The sequence below is a fragment of the Echinops telfairi genome, unplaced genomic scaffold, assembly GCF_000313985.2.
Source record: "Echinops telfairi isolate 266 unplaced genomic scaffold, ASM31398v2 ScPeMD7_18;HRSCAF=68, whole genome shotgun sequence".
Taxonomy (NCBI): Eukaryota; Metazoa; Chordata; class Mammalia; order Afrosoricida; family Tenrecidae; genus Echinops; species Echinops telfairi.
The window spans coordinates 46,839,050-46,866,685 of NW_022103915.1; the positions used below are offsets into that span (position 1 = coordinate 46,839,050).

The 27,636-nt window shown below is 47.1% G+C and overlaps 1 protein-coding gene across 3 annotated transcripts in view; it reads right to left on the minus strand.

Moving 5' to 3' along the window:
• The window catches only part of DAAM1 (dishevelled associated activator of morphogenesis 1), a 201,688-nt gene that overhangs the window by 20,457 nt on the left and 153,595 nt on the right, over positions 1 to 27,636 (minus strand). For 2 of the 3 annotated variants that reach the window (XM_004698618.3, XM_045287755.1), the window contains exons 15-21: positions 27,427 to 27,534; positions 19,711 to 19,740; positions 17,993 to 18,099; positions 10,069 to 10,153; positions 4,393 to 4,499; positions 1,537 to 1,625; positions 560 to 728 (exon numbers count right to left, since the gene is read on the minus strand). In XM_004698618.3, the coding sequence (XP_004698675.1) occupies positions 560 to 728; positions 1,537 to 1,625; positions 4,393 to 4,499; positions 10,069 to 10,153; positions 17,993 to 18,099; positions 19,711 to 19,740; positions 27,427 to 27,534 (695 nt within the window). The remainder of the gene's footprint in view (positions 1 to 559; positions 729 to 1,536; positions 1,626 to 4,392; positions 4,500 to 10,068; positions 10,154 to 17,992; positions 18,100 to 19,710; positions 19,741 to 27,426; positions 27,535 to 27,636) is intronic. The other variant, XM_004698617.2, reaches the window with a different exon arrangement.

The following is a 27,636-nucleotide window of genomic DNA, read 5'->3' on the forward strand; positions in this document are numbered from 1 at the left end:
AGCCCTGGGTGCTGGAGCAGCCGTGTGGAGACCCCTGCCAGGGCTGAGATGCTTACACACTCACTGATTCGGCTTTCCTCCAGCAGTCAGCATCATAGTGTGTGTTTTGTGAGATGGAGGAGGGCTTTGTGGATTGGTGTTGGACACATGGGCTAATGTTGGACTTGTGGGCTTGGGCAGCACTGGGTTGGGATGTTTTCTTGATGTGTACTTACCCTTTAAATAAAACTCTCTCTTTTATTCACTAGAAGTCTAATGTGCTATCCATTTGGCTACAGAGCCTCCTAAAACGCTCTCTCTTATACATGAGTTTCTGTGGATTTGTTTCTCTAATTTACCCAGACAAACACAGGCCCTTTCATCACGATCGCCACCGGGAGGAAGCCTAGCCCACGCCCCCTCCCAAGACCAACATAGACCATCACGCTTAGCAGTCAGCTTCTCAAGATGCTGAAAGTAAAACTGTCCCCGGATGATAAAGAATCCTACACAACCCAAGCTCTCCGTAACATCAGGACACTGAAGCGGTTGCCCTCAGTTTTGTAAAGAATGTACTTACTTGTCAATACTGGACTTTGTATCAGCGATCTTGTTTAGGCTGGAAATCTTGAATCCATATGCATTGCCTCTTTGACCTTTATTCATATAATTTCCAAAAGCCAAAACCACTTCGAGCAACTGCCTCAGGGCACTGCTCCTGAAGACCTCTTCAGAGCCACATCGAATGGCTTCAAAACAAGAGACAAAACAGTGACAACTAAGACTTCCCAGAGATGCCCCTGGTATACCCACCTCCCGCCAGACAGACAGTGAAAGATGCAAGATTGGGTCATGAGACTACTTGGGAACACTTCTGAGACACCCCAAACTAGAGTCTACAAACAAAGGGGCTGGTGGGACCAGCTACAGTTGTTCAAGTTGACCAGAAGTGGCCGCAAAAGCCTGCTCTTACTCTGCTGTCTCCTCCGCAGAAGCACCAGACGTTGAGCGTTTGGCGCCACAACACCAGTGATTGCCTTTCTGACATTCCTTTGCAAACACTTACTTGCCTGGCTTCAGTCAGATCAACATGATGACCGATCAAGTCCACTGATTACAACAAAACAAAAGCCACCAAAAGTAAGGTTCTAGCCCTTGTGCTAAGGCTGTGAGAGTCAGTTGCTTTGCCTGCATTTTGAACCTTTACAAATTTAACAGCCTCAAAAGCAAACCATGTAACAGCCTCAAATCTTCCTTCAGGAAAATCTAGTAAGGCAAAGCAGCGATGCTAAAGCTAATTATAGGTTTAATAGGCTAAATTCATTCCTGACCACAGGCCGAGGTGGTTAAAGGCCTACCAGTGGACAAGAGCCCCAAAGGTGGGTTAGGAGCACCAGAGCCCAGGCCAGAGGAGCACGCCAAGGGCTGTTCATCGGAATTTCAAACTGCTCAAGTGAAAAGTCACCAAAGGGGTCGTGTTTACCATACACACTTGGGTGGCACTTGTAACTTGGCATTTCAAACAACACCGTTTCCCACCTAGGCAGCTTGATTTACCTTCCACTTTAGGCTTGACTTCTGCCACGCGCTCTGCAAACTTCTTTTTGAAGTATAGCGACTGCAATCTTTGCTGATAATGGTTGATTCTGTAAGAGCAAACACGGATAGTAACGGTTCATTTACTACAGACGAGGGACACAGAGGCACCTTGAAGCACTAACCTCCCCCCACCCCCACCCCCTGCCATAGCTCTTTACCCCACAGGTGCACAGATACTTTGGGTGCTGAGTCTACTTTGCCTAGAGAGCCACTTCCACTTAACCAGCAGGTGAACTTAGGTAACTGCAAACACCTTTAACTCCCAAACAAATAATGTCCCTAATGAAAGAATGAGAGCTGGCCACCATTAGCTCCCTCGGAATTCTCGTACCTCATCCCCCCACCCATTGGAACATTTAACTTATTTTTCTTTTTAAACCGCTTTATTGGCTGACAGTTCACATAGACGTATTGGCATCCAGTTTTAGTCACTGTCTCTGTGGATTACCTATCCTGAATTTCACATACAGAAAACCTCAACCATGGCAACAAAATACAACACAGAGAAACTTCAATCCAAAAGAATGGAGAATTGAAACAGGTCAAAAGGGAAAACAAATGGTGTTAAATGTCAATCTCTCTATATCTGTAGTGGAGCCCTGGTGGCATAGGGGTTACATGTTGGGCTGTGAACTGCAAGGCCAACAGTTTGAAACCACCAGCCACTCCTTGGGAGAAAGATGAGGCTTTCTACTCCTGTAGAGAATTACATTTTCAGAAATCCACAGGGGCAGGTCTACTCTGTCCTATAGGTCCTTATGAGTCTGAATCGATTCAATGGCAGTGAGTTTGAGCTAGCTGTAGCAATCCGCTTCCTAATGCATGCTGTAGGAGGGCAATCGGGTACCTCTTCTGAACACAGATGAAATCAAAGGGGTGAAAACATAAGAGATTCCTCCTCCTGCTGCAAATAAAGGGCAGAGTCCTATATACTTCTTCCCGGCTTCTTAATTAACAAGCCCAAGTTTTGTCTTTGGCAAAGGTGTAAAATCAAAATTGTCTCTAGCACCCTGAGTCTACTCACTTTCCTCCCCAAATCTTTCTCTCTCTGTTCAGTTCTCTCCTGAGCTCTGGTTTTGAGAGAGCAACAAGCAACAGCTGAGTCTCCCTCGATCCCCTCCGATGACTGCCAAGATAAGCTGCCCCACGCTGCGGAGGGCGTCCAGTGGGTTTGCCCATTCAAGCCTCCAGCACCAATGCCTCCCCTGTCCTTGTCCAGAGAATGAAGAGAACAACTGCCTCCCTAACCATCCATGCCGGCAACAAGGCTAGAGGGTCACATGGGACGGACACACTCAAAGATCCAAACAGCCATCAAGTGGCAATGGCAGCGAGTGGCCACTTATCTGTGCACACACAGGGTTGGCTGCTTGAGGCACGGTTCAGATTTTCACAAAATCCCTCTGTCCAACCGAAAAGTGGGTGAAGGGAGACGCTGGACAGGGCAAGATATGACAAAATACCAATTTATAAACTACCAAGGGCTCATGAGGGAGGGGGTAGTGGGGAGGGGGGGGGAATGAGGACCTAATGTCGGGGGTTTAAGTGGAGAGAAAATGTTTTGAGAATGATGTACAAATGCGCTTTACACAATTGATGTGTGTATGGATTGCGCTAACAGTTGTATGAGCCCCTAATAAAATGTTTAAAAAAAAAATCCCTGTCCTTTGGTAGCATACACAACCACGAGTTGAGATGTAAAAGATGAGATGGGACATGGCAGACATGAAGTGAGACACATGCTCATTCACCTAGGCTTCATGGGAAGAGCAGGCCTTTGGGGCGCAGAAGCGGAGCTGTGCTCTGGGACTGACTGAAAGTTTCAGGACCGACCACTGACCCTTCTCTAATGCAGGCCTAGAATGGCAAACAGACTCCACCCTCACGCCAGACCAAATTACTAAGCAGAGGCTGCCTGGGGGGCATTCTGGAGAAGGGCTCAGAAGCCTGCCATGGTTCTGTGAGGGAGACTGCCACCATCGATTAATGATGTCTGCAAGTGTCAGGATTTGACATCCGGCCTGAAGCTGCTCAGTGATGTGGGGTCTGAGGTCGGCATCTCTTGAGCCCATCATTCTCTACCCTTCCCCCGCTTTTATGACAGCCTTGAAGTGCCAAGGTGCTAGGAGGTGCGAGCTACCACCCCAATGAGTCAAGGTGGTGAGGGGAGAAACAGGGGAGCCAGAACCAAAGGCATGTGTTAATTAGGGCAGATCACATGAGCCCAAGAGGTCCAGAGGTAGAGATCGTAGTGAAGAAACCCTGACCCTGGTCACTCATGGTCACGGGCTCTCCCGAGTCAGTCTGACAGCCAGCGGCCCCATACTGACAGAGCAGAGCTATGTGCCATAGGGCTTCCAGGGCTACGACCTTTCAGAAGCAGAACTCCAGGCATTACTTCCAAGGTGCCTTGGGGTAGGGGGTGGGGGTGGGTTGAACTACCAACTTTTCCATGAATAGTCAGCACTTAACTATCAGTGCCCCTAGGAAGCACTGGTGGCACAGTGGTTTAAGCACTTGTCTGTGACTCAAAAGGCCAGTGGCTCGAGCCCACCAGCATTTCTTCGAGAACTGTGGAAATTTGCTTCTGTAAAGCTTTACAACCTTGGATACCTTACTGTGGGGTGGGAGGCGCAGGTCTCATCTCCTAAAGGGTGGTTCTGCGTCAGAATCACCTGACAGCATTGCGTTTTCAAGGACTTCCACTAGAATCTTAAGAGTTTTCAAAGTCAAGCTAGGTGGCCCAATCGTTCTCTTGAATTCCTCCTTCAGACAGGGCAGTGGCATTTGTCCTAAGAGTGTTTTCAAACTCACCGGCTCATCTCAAAGAGGAATCTGTCAGCCTTGGCCATCCGATCCAGTTCGTGCTTGTGCTCCTCCAGCAGGTCAACGTCGCTCTTCTCAGGAACAAATTTCAAGAGCTAAAAAGGAGACATACATATCAAAAGGGAGGAAGTCTCTGACATGCCTGCAGGAGTTTGCCGCCCTTGCAGTTAGTTTGTCCCAAGATGTTTGCCTTAGGAGTTCTGCTCACAGTGGGTGATTATTAAGATACAATCAGAATGATTAAAGGCTTCCGGGGGTTTTGTTTTTTTTTAACCTGAAAATAGTTCAATGGATATGACCCCTTTTCAGGCCGCCTTTCTGCTGGATATTGCCATTTTGATCGGAATGATGGAAGTTAATGGCCAGGACAGACGGCCCAAACTCCTAGGGTGGTCTTCAAGGCCATTCAGTTCCGCCTTCTCGTTCTAGATGTTGAGAAACTCAAGTGGGGAGAGCTCCACAGCTCCCTCAGGATCACAGAGCACATTCTCCTAACGGTCTGTCGGAAAGGGACCCTACTGAGGGCTCCTGACGCCCAGCTTTGCCTTTTCCTGTGGCCTCATGCTTGCAAGAGTCATTCCGTGTGCATTTTCCCACTTGATTTGCTTATTTATCTGATTTCTATCTCCCTGTTTTGTTCCACAAAGGTTGGGGATTGAGCTTCCCGATTCCGTGGTTTACTGCACGTGAAGTGAAGAAGGAAGGCCAACAGTCCTTGTGTGTGTAGGCTTGTGTCTCATGTGAGTCACTAAATCAGATGCCCCTGGATTTTCCTGTTTCTTTCTTCATTTTTTAACACAGTGACACTCCCCCCCCCCACCTGCTAAACTCTTGAGATCCTTCCCCATAACATAATATTGGTAATGGGAAGGAGCTTCAAGAAGTTTGTGGAAAAATGGAATGAAAAGATCATGGGAAGGAGCTTCAAGAAGTTTGTGGAAAAATGGAATGAAAAGATCATGGATTTTTTTCCCCATAAACATTTTGAAGATCCCCTGTAGAAAATTTGAGGTAGGCAGCCAATCTGGGTGCCACCAGCAGGGAAAGAGATGTAGAAAGACGGAAGGAGTAGAGGAAAGAAATTGGAAATACATCCCAATGAGAGAGGCTTGCTGGGGTATTGCTGGGTCCCGGGCGGCTGGTCTGCACAGCCCAGCATGTACACAAGGGGAAAATGGTGTCACTGGGGCTGGGGAAGAAGAAGAGGAACAGGGGAGGGGGCAGGCCAGGGAGCAGCAAGAAATGAGGAAGAAGATGATAAAGGCCCTATAGGAAGTTTAGACTTCATGTGGGGGACACTGAGATAAAACAGATTTTAAGAAAGGGAACAAATTTGAATTTTTAAAAGATGACCATACTTACAAAACAGCAGAAAAGCAACCAGAAAGAATCAAAAGTGCTAAGGGGTATGATTCGGCAACTAGGGCAACAGTCCAGGTGAGAAATCCTAGTGGCCTGGCCTGGGTGAGGGCACTGGACACATTCTAGAGCCATTCAAAACCAGCTGCTGTCCAGTTGATTGGGACTCAAGGCAACCCCATGTGCGTCAGGGTAGAACTGTGCTTCGTAGGGTTTGCAAAGGTAGTTTTTAAGAAGGAGGTCAGCAGGCTTTCTCCTGAGGCACCTCTGTGTGGATTCGAGCTTTTAGCCTCTTGGTTAACAGCTGAGAGTGTTAACTGTGTGCACCATCTGCTTGTTGATGTGTCGCTCCAGTGGGGGAGGTAATGGTTGAAGTTGAGGTCTGGGTTTCTACCTTAGGCAACTGAAGGTCATGAGCGACTGAGAAGAGATGGTGGGAAGTGGGGTGGAGTGACGAGAAGATGAGTGTGGTGTGGAAAATCCTAGCAAGGGAACCAGGTGGTGATTTCTAGTAAAGGTAGCTGGATCACTGGTCCTGAAATCCCAGAGAGATCAGTATGGCGCACAAAGCAATCGTGTTGGATGTGAAAGGCAGGTTACTAGGTGTGTGGATGTAAGATAATCAGGGGAAGTACCAAGTGAAAATTAAACAGGGCCAGGAGAGAACCCAGCATTTAAGGAAGGGGAACAGGCGACGAGGAGCCTTCAGAAAACAGCAGTGAAGGAGTAGCCAGAGAGGTCTCTGTGGAAGCATGGGGTCAAGGGAAGAAAGATTTCATCGTGGGAAGTAGCCAACAGTGACAGCCACCACCAAAACCTCAAGAAAGAACAGGAATGATAGCGTGTCTGCTGGCCTTGGCATCCAAGAGCTGTGGACATCTTTCCGAGGAGTGAGGCAGGCAGAGTGACGTGGATTGAGGAAGAGGGAATGGCTGGTGAGTGTGGACAAGCTCCCGAGAACTTTGGCTGTGTCAGGAAAGAGAGGAGGTAGCGATGTGGAGACACTGATTTCGAGGGGTGTGTGCGAGTACTGAAAGGGTGGACAGGGAGGACAAGCTGATGGAGATGCCACGGACTGGATGCCTGAGAGAGGGAAGGGATGGGGCAAGAGGAGAGGCAGGAGACACCTCCTCTTTCCTAAAGGGATGGGAGGGTGGAGGGAAACAGAAGTGGATGTATAGGATTTCACAGGTCTGGGGGCAGGAAGCTGGGTGTTCCAGATGGCAGCATCTAGGCATTTGTATTCCTGTGCATAAAGAATGAGAGATGATAGGTGTGTATATTTTCGGCCCTCTTTGGTGACAGGAGGGGTAACATGGTAGAGCAAGGACAAGGGACAAGTATGAAAAAAGGAAAAAAAGTCTCACCCCCCCTCAGCCCCTGATATCAGCTCCCCATTTCTTCCCCCTCCCCCGCCCCCCCCCCCCCCCCCACACACCCCTTTCTTAGACTTAGTTTAGATTTCTAGCTACTTAATAAACAAGAAAGCCCATTCTGCTCACTGGGGTCCTTGCACCGCTTTACCAACGTCCCCTGGGACTGTCTGGTCTCCACTCCCATTAGCTGTGTGAACCCACAGGCAGCACAGTACGAGGCTGTGTCTCCCAGGCTAAAGTCTCCATCCTCTCAGAGAAGAGGACAGGCTGTGCGGATCTTTTTCAGCGGCATGAGGCCTAAGCCAACGCTGGGGCATAAAGAGAAAGGGATGCGTTTGAAAGAAGAGTGTGCTCATCTCATCTGAGAGGACAAACCAAGGAAAACCAAACAAATCAAACTCGCTGCCGTCAAGTCGGCCTGACCCGAGCCACCCCAGGTACAGCGGAGAATTGACAGCGGCTGTCATCTTACCGAAGCCAGTTAACAGATCCAGTTTCCGTGGGACTGCTGGGTGGATCTGAACTGCCAACTTTTGGATTGGTAATCAAGGGACAGTCATTTGCACACCCAGACACCTAAAGGGGGTGGGGCCAATTCCTAAACTCTAAAGTCTCTGCCATCAAATCGAAGCTGATTCACCACGACGCAATAGGACAGGGTGGAACTGCTCCTGTGCATTTCTGAGATGGGTTATGGGAGTAGAAAACCCCAGCATTCTCCTGAGGAGCAGCTAATGGTTTCGAACTGCTGACCTTATAGGTAGCAGCCCAGTGCATAGCGACTACACCACCAAGGCTCCCAAGTGGGGGAGGGAGTCAAGAGCGGGCAGAGGGAAAATGGCACCTCGTTCGAGTAACGAGATGCTGGCTCCCGTGTTCTCAGAGGAGCCAGGACCCAAGGACCAGCAGTCACGATGGAGGGAGGCAGAGTACGGTGGGAGATGATGAGAGAGGGAGAGCAACGCACCCAGAATTAGCAGGAGAGACCAGGTCAGAAAGATCTTTCTTGGCAACAGCCTGCTTCAGTAGACTAATTTTCTTATGTGTTTATTTGAAGTACATTCTATTTGCTCGGAAAGCCCTTCTGGCAGGGTTTTGAAATCCTTTCCCTCAAGGAGGGATTTTGCTGGATGTAATTTCACAGTAACAGATCGTGTGGAATTTAAACATCGGCTTTGTACACAGAGCCCAAAGGATGAAGCCCTAGAGCAGCTCCACGCAGTCCTTCACGCTGGGCAGCAACACCCACCCCCACCCCCACCCTGCCCAGTGTCGAGGGCTCAGGTCACCCGGGAGCCACGGAGGGCGGCACTTAGCGGGGCCCACACTGGCCGCACTCAGGCCTGGTTGGCTGGTCTACAGGGCGGGAGGGGACGCATGAAGCCCTCGCTTCAATTACTTTTAATGTTTAGATTTAAGAAACACTTAGAAACTTCTCACACACAGGACAACTGGACTTTAAACACAGCCATCGATTATTCTGAAAATGAAGTCAAACTTTGAAAGGACGACACATCAGGGTTTCTCTCCCAGCACAATCGGCCCGGTGACCATGCAGCAGCATGTCACTCCTTCTGGCTCTGTGCCCGAGGCCCTGCACGGAAACGCCGGTGCGCATGCCCAAACGCTCTACCCAAGGTGCCTCACTGCTGGGATCACCCTTTGACTCTCCCCTGGTGGCGCAGTGGGTGAAGCCAGCAGTGTGTACCCACCAGCTGCTCTGCGGGCAAATGATGAGGCTTTCTATTCCCATGAGGAGTGACGGCCTCAGAACCCACAGCAGTTCTCCCTGTCATGCAGCGTGGCTCTGAGCTGGGCCTCTCGATGGCAGCGAGTTTTGCCTCTGCTCTGGGAGCTGAGCACACCTACAGGTGAAGGCCTCGGGCTCAGAAGTCAGGCTTGCCTGTGGCATGGTTGGTCCACAGAGGACCTGGGCCTCACAAACATAGGCCTCTTGATGCAAACCGCTCAGAATATGATTTGGTCCCAAGGATAGTGGGACTAAACAACAGGGCCGTTGTTCTGAGAGGCCTGCCACAAAGCACCCAGTCTGGGGGATGGTTAGTGGGGTGATAATCCCCAGCATACCAGTAAGGTCAACGACACCGTTATTTGAAGGGCAACGAGCAGAGCAGAAGACTCTCACATGACACGGCTGGAATGGCTACCGAGGGCCTGGCGCAGAAGCACTTCAGTGAGAGACCAGGCGGCCACAGCACACTTGCTACCTGACCACGGACGGCCAGCGTGATGTCCATGTGCCAGGAACAAGCGAGTGCACCGACAGCAGGTGAGACTGCCTACTGAGTAGCCCGGCATTTGAATCTGTTGGTGTGTACAACACAAGAAGGTGCCACACAACTGAGCCCCAAGAAATTTGCAGCCAGCCTTGCTGGCTTATCTCAAATTTGAGGATCTAGCTGTGGAGGGCGGTGCAGGGTGCTCAGCAGCAGCTTTGAGGTTGGGAGGAGACCAGGATGCCCTCTCCTGGGTGGAGTAAGAGGGGCGAAATAAATCCATGTACGCAGCACATACACCGTGAGCTCAGAGCGCTGCTAGGAGTCCAGATAGTCCAGTGTTCTGCTCGTGTTTGTAGATTTATACAATTTACCGAGGCAAACGGGAACCCGTTGTCATTGTGGGTTCTGGGTTGTGCTGCTAGCTGCAAGGTTGGTAGGTTCAAACAAACCACCAGCTGCTCTGAGGTCAGAAGCCAAGGCTCTCTACTCCTGTAAAAAGTTATAGGTTTGGAAACCCACAGGAAGGGACCATTCTACTCTACCTTATAGGGTCGCTGTGCATCAGAATGGCCTCTGTGGCAATGAGCATGGTTTTTGTTTTTTTACCACTTTCTCCTGCGTCATCATACCTGGGCTTGACAGCCAGAATCTGGCAGGGCAGGGCTCATGGGCTCTATCTGGGAGCTCACCTGTTCCAACATGTCCTTGGGGAGATCTTCCTGCTCATCCATGGTTAGAATTGCCCGTTTGATCTCATCATTGGAGAGTTTTAACCTGGAGAAAGAAGATTTTGTTGTTAATTGTGGCTTGAGGACCAAAATGTAGCACAAGACTCTTCATCTCGCTGCTCCAGCTGCAAGTTTTCAAGTAGTTTCCCACCCCACCCCCTCAAAATCGCTCAGTGAAAGCTTATTTCCTGACAATATTGCACCTAAAAATAGTGTCCTGAAACAGCTTCCATGTTCCTTCAGGGCTTGGTCATATTCTGCTGACACAAGAAGACACAGCTGTTATGTCCCAACAGTGCATTCCCACAAGGAAAGGAGCACCGCTCCTTTTTATTTTCCACAAAGCGCCGAGAATTGCAGGTGAGAGGAACGCTGAACTCCTAACTTGATTATGTGCCAGGAGAGTGGGATTAAGATCTCAAGGCAGTTGAATATGATTGCTGGATAGTTGAGCAATAATCAATGCACAGAATAAAAAGACATCTGCACTTCACGTATTTTATTCCACCTGAGCCTCAAACGAATGGTGGTGCTCATGTTTTTAACTGACGAAGAAACTCTGGCTCCGAATGGCTCTGTGATTTGTCCCAGTCCAAGCACGACCATCACTGGACCTAACATGACCTCTGATGGCCAAAGCCAAACTCTTTTCAAGAATATCGCTTTCTCAATTAAAATCTCAGAGGGAAGAATGGAAGCAAAAAACGCAAATCCATTTTTCTGTTCTCTGTCCACCCTATGCTTAAAGGATGCATGGATATATTGAGAGATGTATGTCCTGCCAACGTCAGGACAACAAGGTACAGCAATCTAAGAGTTGTGAACTTGAACGTCCTTATTGTGCATTTATTATGGGCCACCCGCTGCCTTGAGCCGGAAAAGGAATCTTAGTCTAACCATTGGCTGTGAAAAGGGAATCATTCCTTGGTGTTCTTTGTAAGCGTTAGACACACGCATTCTTTTAAAAACCTTACTTCCTTACAGCCTACCACGGACGTGGCGCAGTAATGCCACTTGAGCAGCACTTCTACTCTTGGCTTTACCAGAGGGATCCCACTTAGGGTGGAAGATGGAGAAACACACAGACAAACGTGCAGAGAAAGATGTACACATGTCACATCTGATGCTTGAAAGCAGGGGTGTTGTCATCAGCCAGGCAGGGCCCTAGTTCTGGCTCTGACACTTACTGGCCAGTATGGCCGTTGGGAAATACTTATTCAGCTTCAGATTTCTTATCTGTAAAATAGGGATCATAACTACATCAGAGGAAAAAACAAACGGAGTCTTTGGTGAGGAGTAGTTGAAGTAACCTGTATAACATGGTTAGCATAAGATGGCTAGCCATAGAAGGGGCTCTGTAAACGAGCAGGCTGGTAACCAAAACGCTGGCATTTCCAGTTCACCCAGAAGTGCCTGGGTGAAGACAGCCCTGGAGATCTACTTCTAAAAACCAGGCCTCAAGGCCTCATACGGATCTCAGTTGTACTGACACACGTGGGCTCACCATGAGCTACAGTGGACTTGGTGGTAGCTGTTTTTTCTACTACAGGGCTGGGCTTGGTGGGAGGGTACAGGGTACATGGCTGGGTACAGGGGGAGGGAGGGGTCGGGAGTACTTTTATAACTTTAATTAAGGTTCAGGCATCTGGTCCTCAAAGAGTGTTATATTATGGTCATTATGAGCATGCCCCAAAGCATGCTCATATTTCACTGCGTTTCCTTTCTGCATACACTCCTAGTAGGCCTGAGAACTGGTAATGAAATTGGAAAATGTGGTCCTTATTTTAATCTTAGGAGCTCTGGTGGTATCGTGATTACCGCATTGGGCTGCTAACCACAAGGTCACCAGTTCAAAACCATCATGTTCTCCTTGGCAGAAAGACAAGCCTTTCTACTCCCATAGAGTTAGGGTTTCAGAAACCCACAAGGGCAGTTCTCCTCTGTCCTTGTTGGGTTGCTATGAGTTGGATTAGACTTGAGGGCAGTGAGTTAATTTTAATATTTTAAACATTGGGAGAAATCAAGTAACAAGCTGAAACACCCTTGATATAAAGTGTTGTAAAGCACACACTCACCCATAGTTTCGTGAGAGGATCAAAACTGTGTATATGTGTATGGGTGTGTGTGTGTGTGTGTGCGTGTGTGTGCGTGTGCATGGTGCGCGTGCTGGGCAGGTGATGGTGGAAGTGGGTGCAAACAGTACATGAGGTTTGGTGAAAAGAGGAGTAAAAAGGCCCCAGAGGGAGACAAGAACTAGCCAGTGGGGCCAGACAAGCCGCACTCCACTGTAGACAGACCCGTCTCCTTGTCCTTCCCTCCAGATTGGACACAATTTTGTTAAAATCGCCCAGCTGACTATGTAAACCGCCTGCCGTTTCCTCTATCCACAAGTAAGAAAGGATGGAACCAACTTTGGGATCCTGTTGTAAATACACTGTTCCTTTCTGCTCTATGTTCTTAACCCCAAACATAGCATCAAAACGCTGAATGGCCCATGTTAACGGTAAGGTTGGCCCCATCACCTGACCCTGTCAGACTCCTGTGCGGTGCACACCTTCCCCGGGACCAGCCTTGCCTCAGGAAGTGCTCACCAGAACACCTTGCGGGGGAAACCATTGAGCTACATTACAATGGGTAAAGTAGCCCCAAACAAAAACCTGCTGCCAATGAGTCAATTTTGACTCCCAGTGACCCTGCAGGGCAGAGGAGGGGGCCTGGGGGTTCCCAAGGCCTGTAAACGGTTAAGGAAGCAGAGTGACAAGTGGCTTTCTCTCACGAAGCAGCAGGTGGGCTTGAACCATTGCCCTTTCACTTAACCACTGCCACCAGGGCCCCTGAGTGAAGGACAACAGGGGGAAAACCAACCCACAGAATCCATCTTTCATTAGCATGTGCTCTGGGGAGTAGTCCTAAATCCCAGGGCGCTAGCCGGGCACTGCTTGGCTGTGTCCTACGTCTGGTCGCTGTGAGTCAGACCGATTTGATGAGACCTCACAACAACAGCAAAGGCTTGTGAGGAGTCCTCAGTGATGCCACATGGTGCCTAGGTCGGCTGCAAAATGAGAGGTTGTAGGTTCAAGTCTACCCAGAGGCACCTCAGAAGAAAGTCCGGAGAATCTCATTCTAAAGCATTGAGAACCCTATGAAGTATAGTTTCACTCTGAAATACGTGGGCCACCGGACTCAGCACCAACTTAGTGGCCACTGGTTCCTTAAAGGCAATGCAACTACAAACACCATGGTGAAATGAACACTGCCAGGGAAGCGTTAAACCGCCATTAATGAAAACCAAATGGTTGCGCAGACATCTACAATCACCCAGAGAAGTGCTCTGCTCATACGGAAAATAAATAGTAAATTAGCTCTGTGTCCTTTTCACACTGGGTTGAAGAGACCATTTTATGGGCACCAGGTCTGCTGAGCCCCTCTGTTTTGCATTTAAAAGAAAAGGAGTTGAAGATCAAGTGAGAACAATACTCCAAGTATCAGATTTGCATTTCATTAGCTCTCCATATGGAGGGCAGAACTCGGAGCTTTTGAAATTGTATATATTTATGCTTCTCGGCCCCCAGAGGCTGTCTGGACTAAACACTAGCTCTAATTCATAACAATTTTGGTTTCTCTTAATGTGGCCCGCGAAGAGACTTGAGACTTTAATGGATGGTACTTAAGGAAATCTACCTGTCAACATGCCGCCTTGCACGCGGCCAGTTGGATCAGACAAAGAAATTACCTTCCAGGAAAGTGGAGAAGGACATGCCGCCCTAGGGGTGGGGGTGGGGGTGACTTCTATAGGTTGGTGACTTCTTAGGATCACCTGCCATCCACAGAATGAGTCTCTAATCTCTGTAATTTAAGGACCCTACTAATTCTAACCCCTTAATTGCTTTTAAAGCTTGGCAGCCGGTCTGGTGTGCCAGAGGGCAGTAACTCCTGAGACTTCACCGGGAAGTGCTTTATGAGGCAGGAAACAAACCAGCCACCTTAAATGGCGTTTAACTCTACCTTGCTCTACCCAAGTATCGCACATGTTTGCCAGGAGAATTCGAACTAGAAGCGTAGTTAAAAGGTGAATTGCTAGCTCAAGGTTGGGCCTTAGCTCTGCTTTAGTGGACTTAAGCCAAATCTCTCTACTTTAAAGCAGCTTTTTGTGGTTTACTACACTCTAGCTGCTGTGTTAAGTGGGTGTCTGGGAAGAAAACCAAGGGCACAGCATTTTGTAAAATTGTATTTTAAATGAGTTGTCTTGTGGTACAAGCCTGTTCCCAAGTGTCTCTCTCTCGTTCTTCTTTCTTTCCAAAAGGCGCGCATTTGGAGGGAAGAGAGGAGTGTTTTAGAAAATAGAGTAAACTTTAACATTACTCTCTGCCATCTATGTACGGGCAGAAGGAGCTCAGTATGCCAAGGTCAAGGTCAGTGGGTCTCATTCTAAAGTATGTGTGCCCGCTCAACCCCTTGCCCTCTGTGAAAGGCATGGTGCTTTTTCTGTTGCCAATGCTAGCCCTCGGAGCAATCCCAACCCCCAGCCAGAGCCGTGAGCAACCTTGGCCGTATGCAGGCAGGAGACGTGCCTGGCCCTTCACCCCTGCCTTGACTCTGACATGAGAGTCTTTCCCCAGCCTACTCATCGCCCGACATGCCATAACATGTTCCCCTGTGACCAACGATGCTACCGACTCTCAAGTCATGTGGGTGAAGGAGAGCTTCACAGAGCAAGCAGACACCGAGGGCACACTGTAGTTACTAACACACACCCTGCAGCAAGGCCTCCAGGGTGGAGGAACTTGAAGTCCTGACTGCATGGCTTGGAAATCAATTCATAGATAGATTAGATAGATAGATAGATAGATAGATAGATAGATAGATAGATAGATAGATAGATAGATAGATAGAAGAGGTTTGTCAGGAACAAAAGAAGACAGGGTAGACAGGTAGGAAATCCTGATGCCATCTTTGAAACATTCCTGTTCATGGTTCCCGTGCTGTAAGTCTACCACCATGCCCACTCCAGGGTTTCTTCACTCATCTCCACTCTCTCCCTTACCATGTCTTATCTGGACAACAGGCAAAGACTGCCCTTGCTCCCAGCTTTGGGCCCCTTCCAACTTATTCTGTATTCCCCTGAGAGACCAGCCTTAAAACCCTGTTAAAACAAACACTTGTTCTGAACTAACTGCACTGAGTCTCAAGCCCATGGATAGGCCAATATGGGCTGCCACTGATCCAGCAGCTACTGTGTCCAGGTACCTTCCAAGGCTATTGGGGCTTCTAGCCAATATAAACTTATGAACTCCAGTTTATTGAGCAGAAGGTGCTGACTTGAACCCACCCAGATTTCAGGCTATCCTACTTAGTCTGATTTAACCCATGTGATCTCATGAGATCCAGTAGGTAATTCTCTGCTACAATCACAGGACTCTGTCAGCTTTGCCTAGTCCCTTTCCACGCTCCTGCGGCATCCCCTGCCCCCTCCAGATGCTGTCCTCGCCCCTCAAGGCCAACTCTCTGGGAAAGCCTGCTGGGCCTCTCTCTGTCTTTGAAGTACTCCCTCCGTCTCCTTCTCTGCCTATGACTTGAAGCCCTGCAGACCAGCCACTCCCAGAAGAAAGACGGGGCCGTCTGCTTCTGTCAAGATTTACAGCCTGTCCTGTAGGGTCACCCTGAGTCAGAACTGAGTCAACAGCCACAGGGAGGGCATCCAACCTAAGACCAGGCACCGCCCCCACTCCCCCAGCCCCCAAAAAGAAAAGAACAAGAGAAGAAGAAAAGAAAAGGAAGCATGCTTCACAGAGGTGGTGATTGGCAAATGACACCGTGTGGAACATACTTTCATCTTAATTCCGGCCTCCTGCACTTCCAGTGAGCATGCAGGCCCCTCCTATGTGCATGAATGCATGATTGCTGAGGAGGGAAATAGGCGGTCTGATAAACTGTCTGCTTAAATAAAAACAACTCAAATTCAAAACCGCTGCATTGACTTCATCATCTCCACCACACGTGTCAGTCATGTGCTTTCCTGACAAGACAGTAAGACTAATTAATGGCCACCGACCAGACAGCCTGGACCCATTGTGAGGGCAGAGGTTTGAGAACCTGATCAATAAGACTGGATGACTGCACAGTCAGCTGGGACTCCAGATTACTTTATTATGCACAGCACACTTATTAATAGTGCTCACTGTGATAACACTCACTCATTAAACTGGATTTTAATTGATACCCTAATAGCTATGAGGCAGTTCTGACATTGTCTTCTAGGGAGAGTTTAGATACATCCAAGTTCTATGTTCCCTGACTTTTGAGGTAACAAGGGAATTAGATACCACAAATATGAAACAATTCCTTCCGTAATGGAACGGGGAATTTGCCAGAGAGAGTTGTACGCTTATCTGTCACTCATGCAATTATCCTGGTAGGCACCTAGCACTGAGAGTATCTGTCTGGGAGAAACTGGGTCACTTTTTTTTAACATTCCGACAGGCACATAAATGCTATATTAGGTATAGAGTGACAGATTCCTCTGTCAAGTTGTTTGAGTATGTTCATCTGGACAGCAAAAGCAACCAAAACAAAACAAAAAACACGGCGAGCTGAAAGGGGAGGCACTTTAGAATAAAAAACTGTGCTTTTATTTATAAATTTGTTACACAGAAGGAAGCAAAATAATCTGCATAGACAATAGAATAGGGGGGAAAAAGTAGACCTCCATATTATTTGCAGTGGTGCCTTCTTAAGACTGATATTTTGTCTAATCAGACCACGTGTTCATGGATCCAAAGTGGGATAATCCCAAGCTCGGCCGTGCACACAGCATCCAGCGAGACGCAGAAATGGACCGTTAACAGCAAGGTTCACCTTGCCTTACTAGTTGTATTAAAATTCAGTGACCCCACGGCACTTTAAGTTCTCTTTCGCTAAAAGAAACACTTGTTTCCCAAAGTCCTGTTTATCTGGCTAACAACCAAGCTTCCATACTGAACACCACGCTGCAGTTCTTCATGCTGAAAGAAGGACCCTGAGACCAACTGGAAAACAGCCCGCCGCGGTCCCTCCTCTCTCCTCCCCTTCAAAGAGAAGACACCTGACACCAGCCTCGACGCACGTGCGACGTGCTTTCTAGACTAACTCGTGTGCCTTATCCCTAAAGCCCCCAAGCTTGCGGTTCTTTTCATCCACCTCCGACGTGGAAGTCCCTTTAGAGAAGAAACTGGCGACGACGGAAAAGCTCCGTGCACCACTCACTCCACACACGGGCTGAAGCTGCACTCAGACTCCAGCCCCGACTTCCTTTCTTCTTTTCAAGCTCCAAGGCTGGGGCGGTTCACTGATTATGAGCCAGGCTTTCCAACAGGGCTGAGCTGCACACATTAGCATTTCATTGAGGTTGAAGATTTACACTTCGCTTTAGTTACAAAGATCCAAAAAGATCATGCAACCCTATAACCTCTAAGTATCAAAAGGCAATATTAGAAAGCAAAATAAAGCAGAGAGCCCCATAACCTTGATCCCGACACTGGTGCCGAATGGCAAAGAGCTCTAAAGCAGAGAACAGACCAAAGTACAGCGCTATTATCTAGTTTGTCAATAAAGCCCACTGTACAGGCTCGTGGGGGCGGGGGAATCAATTTGGGATATTCTGATTTTCAAATTTAAAAATCTGTGGAAATTAAACTCGAAGGCAGTAGCGATTCAGCTCTTATATAGTCCACCGGGAAAACTAAGCACAAGAGTTTCTCCTTGCCACATGCAGTAGGAACACAGAGAAATGTATCTCAGCAGAGTACAATTGAAAAAACAGCAAACAGTACAAAACATGTGGTCGTGAGCCAAATAACAGCCAAAAGTTGGTCCAACTACTGAAACGCGCATTCGACAGCAGCAATACCTCGAGAGAAGGATGTTGCAGTTCTGGGCTCTGCGACCATCAATCACCGACAGCTCCTTGACTTTAAATTTCGAACTCAGTGTGTCATCAATGGCATCTGCTTCTTTCTATAAAGAGCACAAAAGACATCCATCAGAGCCAGTGACAGTCAGACTTCAGTTTCTTTCCACGTTCTGCTCGCACGCACGCACGCAAAGCTGGGATGATGAGGTGGGGTGTAACAAGGGAGACAGGGGAATGGAAGGAAACAAAGGCTGAATTCTCGTCGGCAAAGGCAGATAATAAGGAAAGCTGACCACCCACATCTGAGCAGCATTGTTTGGACTACAAAGTGCTTGGGAGTTGGAGATGCTCACTGTGCACAGATTACCAGGGAGTGGTACCCTCCCTTTGTTCCCTAAGTCCCCACAGATAGCTAACAGAAGAACTGTCACTATGAATCAAGCTTAGCGGAGGCTGGCCATTGCTGCTCCAGGCATTTGCAGGGCACATTCACCCTAGAACCATTTGTATCCTGAGCACTCAAAAAAGCAAAACAATAAATTCTCCCAAATGGCCTTAAGTACAGCACAAGGGTCCCAAGATCAGATGGTACCTCTCCTTACGCTGGGCTTCATAGACAACGAGAGGGTGGGGAATAGTTCAAGGCATTCAATTAATTTACTGGAATTAACAATAAAGGATGAATTGCATCCTCTGCTGCAATCTATATAGAAAGTGATAGGAAAGGATGGCCAGTCATCGTTTTTGGTGGGACAGGCACAAAACAATTATATGTGAAGTAGTATTTAAGTAAAATGAGCATCAGAGGTATTGATGATAATTTTTAAAAATTCAAAGAAAAAGATCCACTTTATATTTATCATTGTTTACTGATATATTATCAATCCTGGTTTTATTAGAGTTCAGGATCAATGGAAACCATGAATGGTATAATAGTTTAAGAAACACACACAATATGGAATTTATCATACAAAGAACTATGGGATCAAATTTCAGTTGTCTCTTGCATTGAGATTTCAGGCATACCCCCTCCAGATACTCAGTTAAGAGCCAGAAGACCAATATAAACTGAAATATACATTGCACTCTGCCATCTAAAACCAAAAGGGATAACCAAGAAATTCCAAGCTTAGAGTGAGCTGAGGTTTAGACTCTAAATGTTAGAGTTACCCAAGTGAGGTAGTTAGTTTATTGTGCCAACTTGGCCGATAAACAAATGTGGAGTTAATTGAAGGGCAGAGGGATAAATGGCTCAGTGAGCCTCGCCTTTCTAGTTCTCGGGTCTCTTGCTTTGTGATAGTTAGACCAGGGTGCAGCTGCCTTAGCCAGTTCTCTGCTTCAGCTGGCAAGGCTCATTTCCTGCAAGACATTCCCAAGGAGAGGTCACATGGACCTACCCCGATGCAGCCCTGGGTGCTGGAGCAGCCGTGTGGAGACCCCTGTCAGCGTTTAGATGCTTACACATTCACTGACTTGGCTTTCTTCCTGCAGTCGGCATCATAGCGTGTGTTTTGTGAGATGGAGGAGGACTTTGTGGATTGGTATCAGACATAATGCTGGATTTGTGGGCTTGGGCAGCACAGGGTTGGGATGTTTTCTTGATGCACACTTAACCTTTTCATAAAACTCTCTTATACATGAGTTTCTGCGGATTTGTTTCTCTAAGGTACCCAGACTAATACAGCAAGGTTTAGACAGTAGTAGCTCACACTTACCTGCTTGGAGTTACTGTTCACAAAGAAATCCTACAGCCATGGCAGAAGCATGGAAAAGGTAAACCAGACACATGCAGTTCAGAAATGAGAGCCATAACTCAGGGGAACATCCGAGCAGTCAGGGGGAATCAGTGCTACTGGGCAAGGGGCAGTTTGTGCCTCTGGGCCCATCTCAAAGAGCCGGTGGAGATGAGAGCGCCTGAATTAAGATACAGTGACTGGCACTGTATCAGACATTCAGAGTAGTGCAAAAGAAAGGCATTTTGCTCTGCAAGGAGCTCTGTGGGGGCAAAGCAAGGTCAGGAAAGAGCTCAGAAAGACCCAAGCTGAGCAAGGAGCGGCAAGGGTCCCATTCACTCAACGGGGTGCTTTTCCTCGAAGCAGTACATCAAGCCATGTCAGCACCGTGGGGAGACCACTCCCATAGTCACGGATGACCACTGACACATGCTTTCTTACTTAAAAAACAAACAAAAAACAAACATGTTGGTGAGCGTGAGGTGGACATGATCTCTTGTCTTCTCATGTCATAGGAAGGATGAAGGTACAAAATGACAATTTCAAGAGGACAGGTCAGTCACACGAAGGGGCTTCAAGGAGTTTGTGGAATACTAGAATGAAAGAAAAGATCATGGAATTTGTCCATGACCTTTTTTGAAGCCCCTTCATATTAACTCTCTCAAGGGTCCAAACAATGTCTTGTGGGTGCTGTGGAAATAAGGCAGAACACCAAATTCAGCGATAATGAGTGGTCGGTGTGGTGTGGAACCATCGGTGGGCCCTGTCCCAACAGCCTCAGGAGGGCTCAAGGATGTGTGGTCCACAGCCTCTCCTGAAATCATTCCTAAGAAAGACATGCAGTGAAGACAAGGCAAGAGAGACGAGCTGTTGTCCTGTGATAAGGATGTTACACCTTTTGTTGCCTATTTCTGGAGTGCTGGAATGTGTAAGCCTTTAGTGTCTGTGTAAAACACACCGTGGCTTTTGAGCCAAAGGCTTGCCCCGGCAGCACGCTGGTCAGCAGATTCCTGGAGTTCTCGCTGGTCTTGACAGCCCTGCCAAGGCCAATTTAACACAGCCGAGCTGCTTCACATAATCCGTCTAGCAGGAAACAAAAACGTGTCTTCCCCTTACTCTGCCTGTTCAAGAAGGGGCTGCTTCTCTCAAATGGCACTCAGAAAATATATTGATCACCAGAACAAATCTTTCTTCCCCTCTGTTGTCCTTTGTCTCTGTTGCAACTCTGAAGTTTTCACTCTCCCAAAGCTCCTTAGAACTGTTCCCTCTAAAATTGGTTCCACTTTCACAGGCGAGAAAAGACTGGGTGAAACAAATTCCATGAAGATGTTTTTTAACCTACTTCTCTCACTTAGAGAGAGACAATTGCTTGCTGCATTCAAATCCTGCTCTCACTGGTCTTCAGAGAAGAATCTTTTACAAAATTCTTTGGTAACTCCTATCATTTCAGTTCACACAGCTAGGAAGTTAAGACTTCTAACCTCTAGTGTGGTGGGTTGTGGAATCAGGCAACTGTCATTACCTGGATGGACAGCCTTGGGCTTAGTCTCTCTGTAAAATGAGGATAACAACTGATTATTGTAAGAACTAAATATGGCCATGTAGAAGCACATGTGTGATCTGAGGATTGTAAATAATAAAACCCAAATCCAGAGGAGGAAATAGTATCAGAGTTTAAACTGCGAACCTCCGGTTTTCAGAAGGCTATGGATGAAAATAGAAGCCACAAATCCATCTGAAAGGTCCCCCCAAAGTCAAGTCTCCAGTGAATCCCCTCTGATCATAGTTGAGGAATATGAATAGCCTTGCTATATCATACAGAGGGCATTATCAAGTCAATGATGGCAGATGTAGTAAGGTTAAAACCCCTACCATTTTATCTCCCTTTTGACTCATTTTAAAGTTGTTTCAGTTAATTATTTTCTGCTTTCTCTTTGATTGAGGTTTCCTGATGTTTTGTCCGCTCATTGCTATTGGTTTTGTTTGTGTGTTTGCTTTGCATGATTGTATCTTGTTTTGCATGAATTTCTGTATATGAAATCCAGGATAAGTAGATGTACAGAGACAGCAACTGTATAGGGGCATGGCAGCGGAGGATGGGTGGTGGTGGGAAATGGGGAGCTAACAACTAGTACAAGAAGAAAATATTCCAAAATTGTGGTGATGCTTCTAATTATGACTGAACAGTTAAAACGGTACGATGTGACATATGTGCCAATGAAATCATTCTAAAAATAAATGATATCATGCATAAAAAGCATGTTGTATTGTACCTGACACACATTCATGAGTTCAATACCTGAAAGCTATCAAACAACACAATTATCTCTTCCAGTTCATGATTGAGTCTCTGTCTTCCCCTTTTGTTGTTTTGTGAGGCGTTGAGACTAGCTGGGCAAGATAGCCTCATTTGTAACCAGCAGCAGCCAGAAGCCTGGCAACCTTAGAGTTAATTCTCATTCAGAGTGACCCCATGGGATACAATGGAACTTTCCCACTGGGCTTCCTGGGCTGTCGTCTTTGCAAGACCACAGTAGGAGGTCTTTTCTCTTGCGGAACTGCTGGCCACTTCAAACTGCCAACCTTTCAGCTAGCAGTCCGGTGCTTAAACCATTGTACAACCAGGGCTCCTTTCAAGTGTGACTGTCAACAGCTCAGAAATGCATCCTCTCTGTCCAGAGGTGGGGATGGGAACTTGATGAGACAGTGTGGGTGTGCACTGTTTCCTTTCGGTGTCCTTTGATCAAAACATTGGGAGCAGAATTACAAAGCCTCCGAGTTTGATTAGAGGGTGATGTTCAAAATGATGCTGCGTCCAGGACCACGTCAAAAGAGTTCACCTTCTTTCTGAAATAAGAAGCTACTCAAAAATTAAGAGGGAAAGAAAGCTACTACTAATTTACTTTGGGCCAAATATACAAGAATCATTTCTATTTGGCTCCACCCCACAGGCTGTCTGACTTTCCCAGATGTTGGTTGGCATCGGACCAGGGCTCCTGTAGGCATCAGGGCTTGGCACACAGACGGAGTGCGGAGTTGAGTTTTCAGGAACCAACAGACAGGGTCCTGCAACAGAACAAGGACCGAGCACTTCGTGGATCTGGGCAACTCCTTTTTCAAGTGACAATTCTTTGGAGGTTGGTGCAGCTTTGCAAAGATGATTAAATCTGGGGTCCCACTGCAGACAATGTCTAGACTCATATTTAATATACAACCCTGTCCTCGACTAATTCTGGCCATGGTGCCCAGTTTTAGAAGCCCTAACCTCTAACTTTAAGGGATTAAAAAAAATACTGTGAGGTGGCTTTTAAAAGTTTGTGAGAAAATGCCATTATTCTTTCTATTTTTCCGTGAACTTTGTGAAGGTCTTTGTAAGCACAGCGGAGATCCCCTCTGCGCCTTTCAGCGCCAAGCCTCCGGGACACAATCACTGCAACAAAAACCATAAGTCATAACCACCTTTTCAATGTGAAAATTGGATGGACGAAATCACTTATTTTTAAGAGAGAAACCACTCTCTTTGATTACTTAATATCAGAGGATGCCAATGAATGAGGCCAATGAATGGTCCCCAATATTTGTGGAAACTGAAGTGGTAGTCAGGGGCTCCTCAGCTCTCTAGAGCAGACTGGGGAGGCAATGCTATCTTAGGAGCTGACGGAATCCTTAAGGAAGGGGTGTCCTTAGACAAAGCGGAGACATGGGTGGAGATAGTGAGCTGCTACTTTGTTGCTAAACTGATATGGACTCTTGTACCCAAAGCACCCTGCCTGCACGCACTCTTCTTCTTAACACCCTACGCATAATTACTTGGATCAGGAGAAATTAATTTATAACACCTCGGGATGAAAATTCCCCATAAAATGAGGTGACTATTATTCAATTGCACCAGAGATAGTACTACAATGTGCTACGCAGTGTCTTCAAGTGAGTCTTTTGTGGGTGAAAAGAACACATAGTGTAGTTTAAATGGGAAAGGGGGTTCTGAGATTCAGGGAATTGACTTTCAAATGAACTTGTGGAATGTGAGCAGGGGAATGACCACACACTATTAAATTCCACTTCATGGGCACATAGCTTACATAAGGCGCTCTGCACACCTTTGATATCCCGGAGAAAGACAAAAAAATTCTGGAAAGGAGAAAGTGGTCTTGTTCTTAAAAGTGGAGTTACAGAAAGTCCTCTACAAAGCATCACATTCATAATGTATAAAGCCAGGCACCAGTAAGAACAAAGGGTAACTGAGACTTGTGCTGCGTGGAACCTGTTGGGAACCAGCTAAGCCGTGTTTTTGGCATTTTTCTGGTGTTAAATAGGATTAAAAAAGAAAATAAGTACAAGAGGCTCTTTGGGAGCTAAATGTGAGGATCGAGAGTGGTTTATGAGGGGGACATCAAAAAGTCTGTGGAAAGATTCCATTACCTTTCAATTCTATTTTTCCACAAGCTTTTTGGAGCCCCCTTGTGTCTTATTCAGCATCAGGAATGTGATGACTACTTATATTGATTATCAAATTTGAATCCTGCGTTGTGGTTATTTGCAGATTTTTCGCCTCTCTGCTTTTAGGTTAGAAGCTACTTTGTGAGCTTGGGTGACATTTTAGTACATTTACAACCTTTTAAATTCTTCATAGGGAATCTTGAATACAAAGCAAACAGGATAGGAATAAAAGCCTGTTTTCACGTCAATACTATAATTTTTCTCAAATCAACCAGATATCTTGTTTGTGTGCATGCTCCCTAAGCACCACTCCTTAGAGTTCACAAAAATGATACCAATCTAATAGTTGCTGGGAATCTTTTAAAATAATTGTATTCTTGGTAGTGTTCCTGATGTGTGCCTCTCAGGGAAACTTAGCTGGCAAAACACTTGGCTGAAGTACACAGAGTCTGACCAGGTTTCATAACTCTGGAAGGTAGAACAAGCTAGAACATCATCGGAGGAGGAAAAAATGGGTTCCCAACATTCATTCAGGAATGGAAATGGGGGAAGTTCAAGTGTGATAAGTACATTGTTTTGCCAAGTCGGAAATCAAAATGCATACGTCTTTGATGCTGCAATTAACCAGAAGGTGAGTGGACAGTTGATGGCAGGTACCTATTTCCCTCATGGCTTACTAGAATGCTTGCAGTTTTCTATGTTTAACCCTGCAAGATTGGGCAAGTTCAATAAAATGGTCCAAACAGCTTAATTGGGAAATGTATTTATGATTAAAAAATTTTTTGCTCCAAGAGGGGAGGCCTACTTGAATTACTCACGCTGAAAAGCTGTGTTGAAACTTCTCTTCAAGAAGTGCTATTGAAAATACAGTCACAGCTGATTTTTACTTACAAGTCTGCTTTGTGTTAAGTACAAGCGAAAAGGTTCTGGTCTATCCTGACTGGGATGACTACTGATTACTCAAACACTGACTGGTTGCTAGGAGACAATTACCCAATGGCTAGGCTCTATGCAACTCTTCCTGCCAGAGTGCTAGAGGACCGTCCACATATTTGTCCCAGAGCATTTTTGGCAGCATCTTTCCGCACCTTCTGCTGTAAGCCAGTTAATGACGAGTCTTGTAAACTTGGGCCTTTCAACCACCTGCCTGCATAATAAGTACAGCCCACATGCTCAGACTTGAATGGCTAGGAATAGCTGCTGCTATTCTTGCTCATTCGCTTCGCTAACTTCCCATACCTCCATCTCAGGCAGCCAGCATGGACCGTGTGTGTGACTGAAACAGAAGTGGGGAACCAACAGGTTATACGACCTGGTCAGAAAGTTCTTTACACTGACCAGGGAATTTGTCAGCGTGGCCTAAGACTTTCATGCCGAGGCTCTAGGGCACGGCCCTGGGACAGTAGGGAGGGAGGAGGTATGCTGTGGCCGATGAGGAACGGGTCAGGTGCTGAGCACCTGCTGTGTGAAGGTGAGATGCACCCTGTTTCTACCCCTGAAAGCAGGTGTCTTGCTTTCCACTGGAAAACGGCTTTTCTTCTTTGTCTGCGTTATCCTTTTATCTAGTGCACGCAGGACTGCACCACTTTGCCTTTGTGGTTCCCAGGCGCCCCAGCACCTGCTGATGCCTATGCCCCGTGGCAGGTTTTCCACTGGTAGCTTTGTTTTTGTGAAAACAGCACTGTAGGCACCGCAGGGAAACTTGGCGGCCTCTTTTGGATGAAAAGAACATCAGGATTCCTTCCCTCCCTCCCTCCCCACTCCAGGTAAAGAAAAACCACTATACAATACACTAAACCAAACCACCCTTGGCTTTTGTTGCTCCCCCAGCCTTGGGCCCGTCTTCTGCCTTGGTGCTTAGCACTTCTCTTCTACGATGCTCTCCCTTGGGAGACAAGCCAGGCCTAAGAAACATAGGAAGTCTGCTGCCCATCTGAGGATGCTCCACCCTGGACGTGATTCACCGGGAGCTGAGCCTGGGGAAAGCCCCGGTGCACATGGCCGGCATCTGTGAGTTCCTGTTGGAGACACACGCGGCTCTTTGCCCCTCACTCTTCTTCTGAGGCATCCCCAAGAACCATTCTTCTCTCACTCCTGGATTCCACAGCTCCTTCTCCAGGTCTCGGGTTTACCAGAGCCTGCTGTGATCCCAACTCCACCTTTTCTCTGTCCCTAGCTGTCGACCAAGATGTCTTTGTGAGGAGTGTGGCATACCATGCACACTGGCCTTGGCCTTGGCTTCAGTGGGCATGCGCTGAATCCCGTGCTCTTCTCCCATTATGAAATCTCTGCTTGTTTTGCAGGAACCTGGCTCGAGCCGCTCCTCTTCCCAGTCGCTGCCTTCTCTACCTTTTTGCAGCTCTTGAAGCCCTGCTTTTGAATCTACCTCCTGTTCACAACAGGGAGTGAGCACTGCCCTCCAGGGCCTGTCCAGATGCCAAATTATATTAATTTAGCAAGCCCCATCCACAGGGTCTTATCTGTTTCTAACCTCTGCCCACCTTCTGGAGAAAAAAAATCCCTTAAAAATGATTACTATTGTAAAAATATCCATGTGTGGGCACCTGACCTCCTCTAACTTTTCAAGGGGGAAAGAGAATGGTGATTAGCATCAACCCCAGGCTGATTCCTTTGAAGAGGGGGTCACACATATCTCCATCCCTGGAAACTTTTTTAGATCTTCTAACACGAGCCAACCTGCCCAAGGCATTGTCTACTGCTCTGCTGTGCTGGATAATTTGTTGCAACAGCCACACAGAACTCATAGCTGTGAGGATTCAATAGGGAAGTAACTAGGTACAGTTCAGTATCAGGGCCTATTCTTCCATCGAGACACCCCCCTTTTCAGCTGTACACACACCAAGGTATTAAGCCCTTAAACACCATACTTATTTCCCAGACTTATTTGGCCTATTTTCAGGAGGAAAACCCCAAAAACGTTCTCAGCACCCCCTGGCAATTACAATCCCTTAGCCCAAGATAAAGTGTAGGTATCTGCTATTGCAACAACACCCCCCACCCCATCCCGGCCCATCGGTCATTCTAGCACCCCCCCTTGGGGGACACTGTGAAATACCTTCAACTTGGACACAGTGATGGCACGTGGACACACACGCATCCTGTGTTTTAGGAAGACAGGCAGACAAACAGTCGAGCACTGAGATGTGTAATTGTATCAGAGCAATGACGGATGGCCCAGAGACCATGGATAATGGCAGGAGTTTCCCTGTTTAGTGTCTGGAGGGAACGGGCTGTTACCTGCTGTCTTTGGTAGGCAGAGAACGTTCTTTCCAGGTCTTCCAGATCTAGAATTTTAAAGACTTTCGTATCATCGATTTCAGTCCAAACGGTTCCTTCCAATTTGTTCTGCAAACATCAAGTTTTATAGTTGTACCAACAAAGAAGATATATGGTTACCAAAAATGAAAATAAAAATAATTGCTGCCCATCCCAAATGATCTGTTCTAC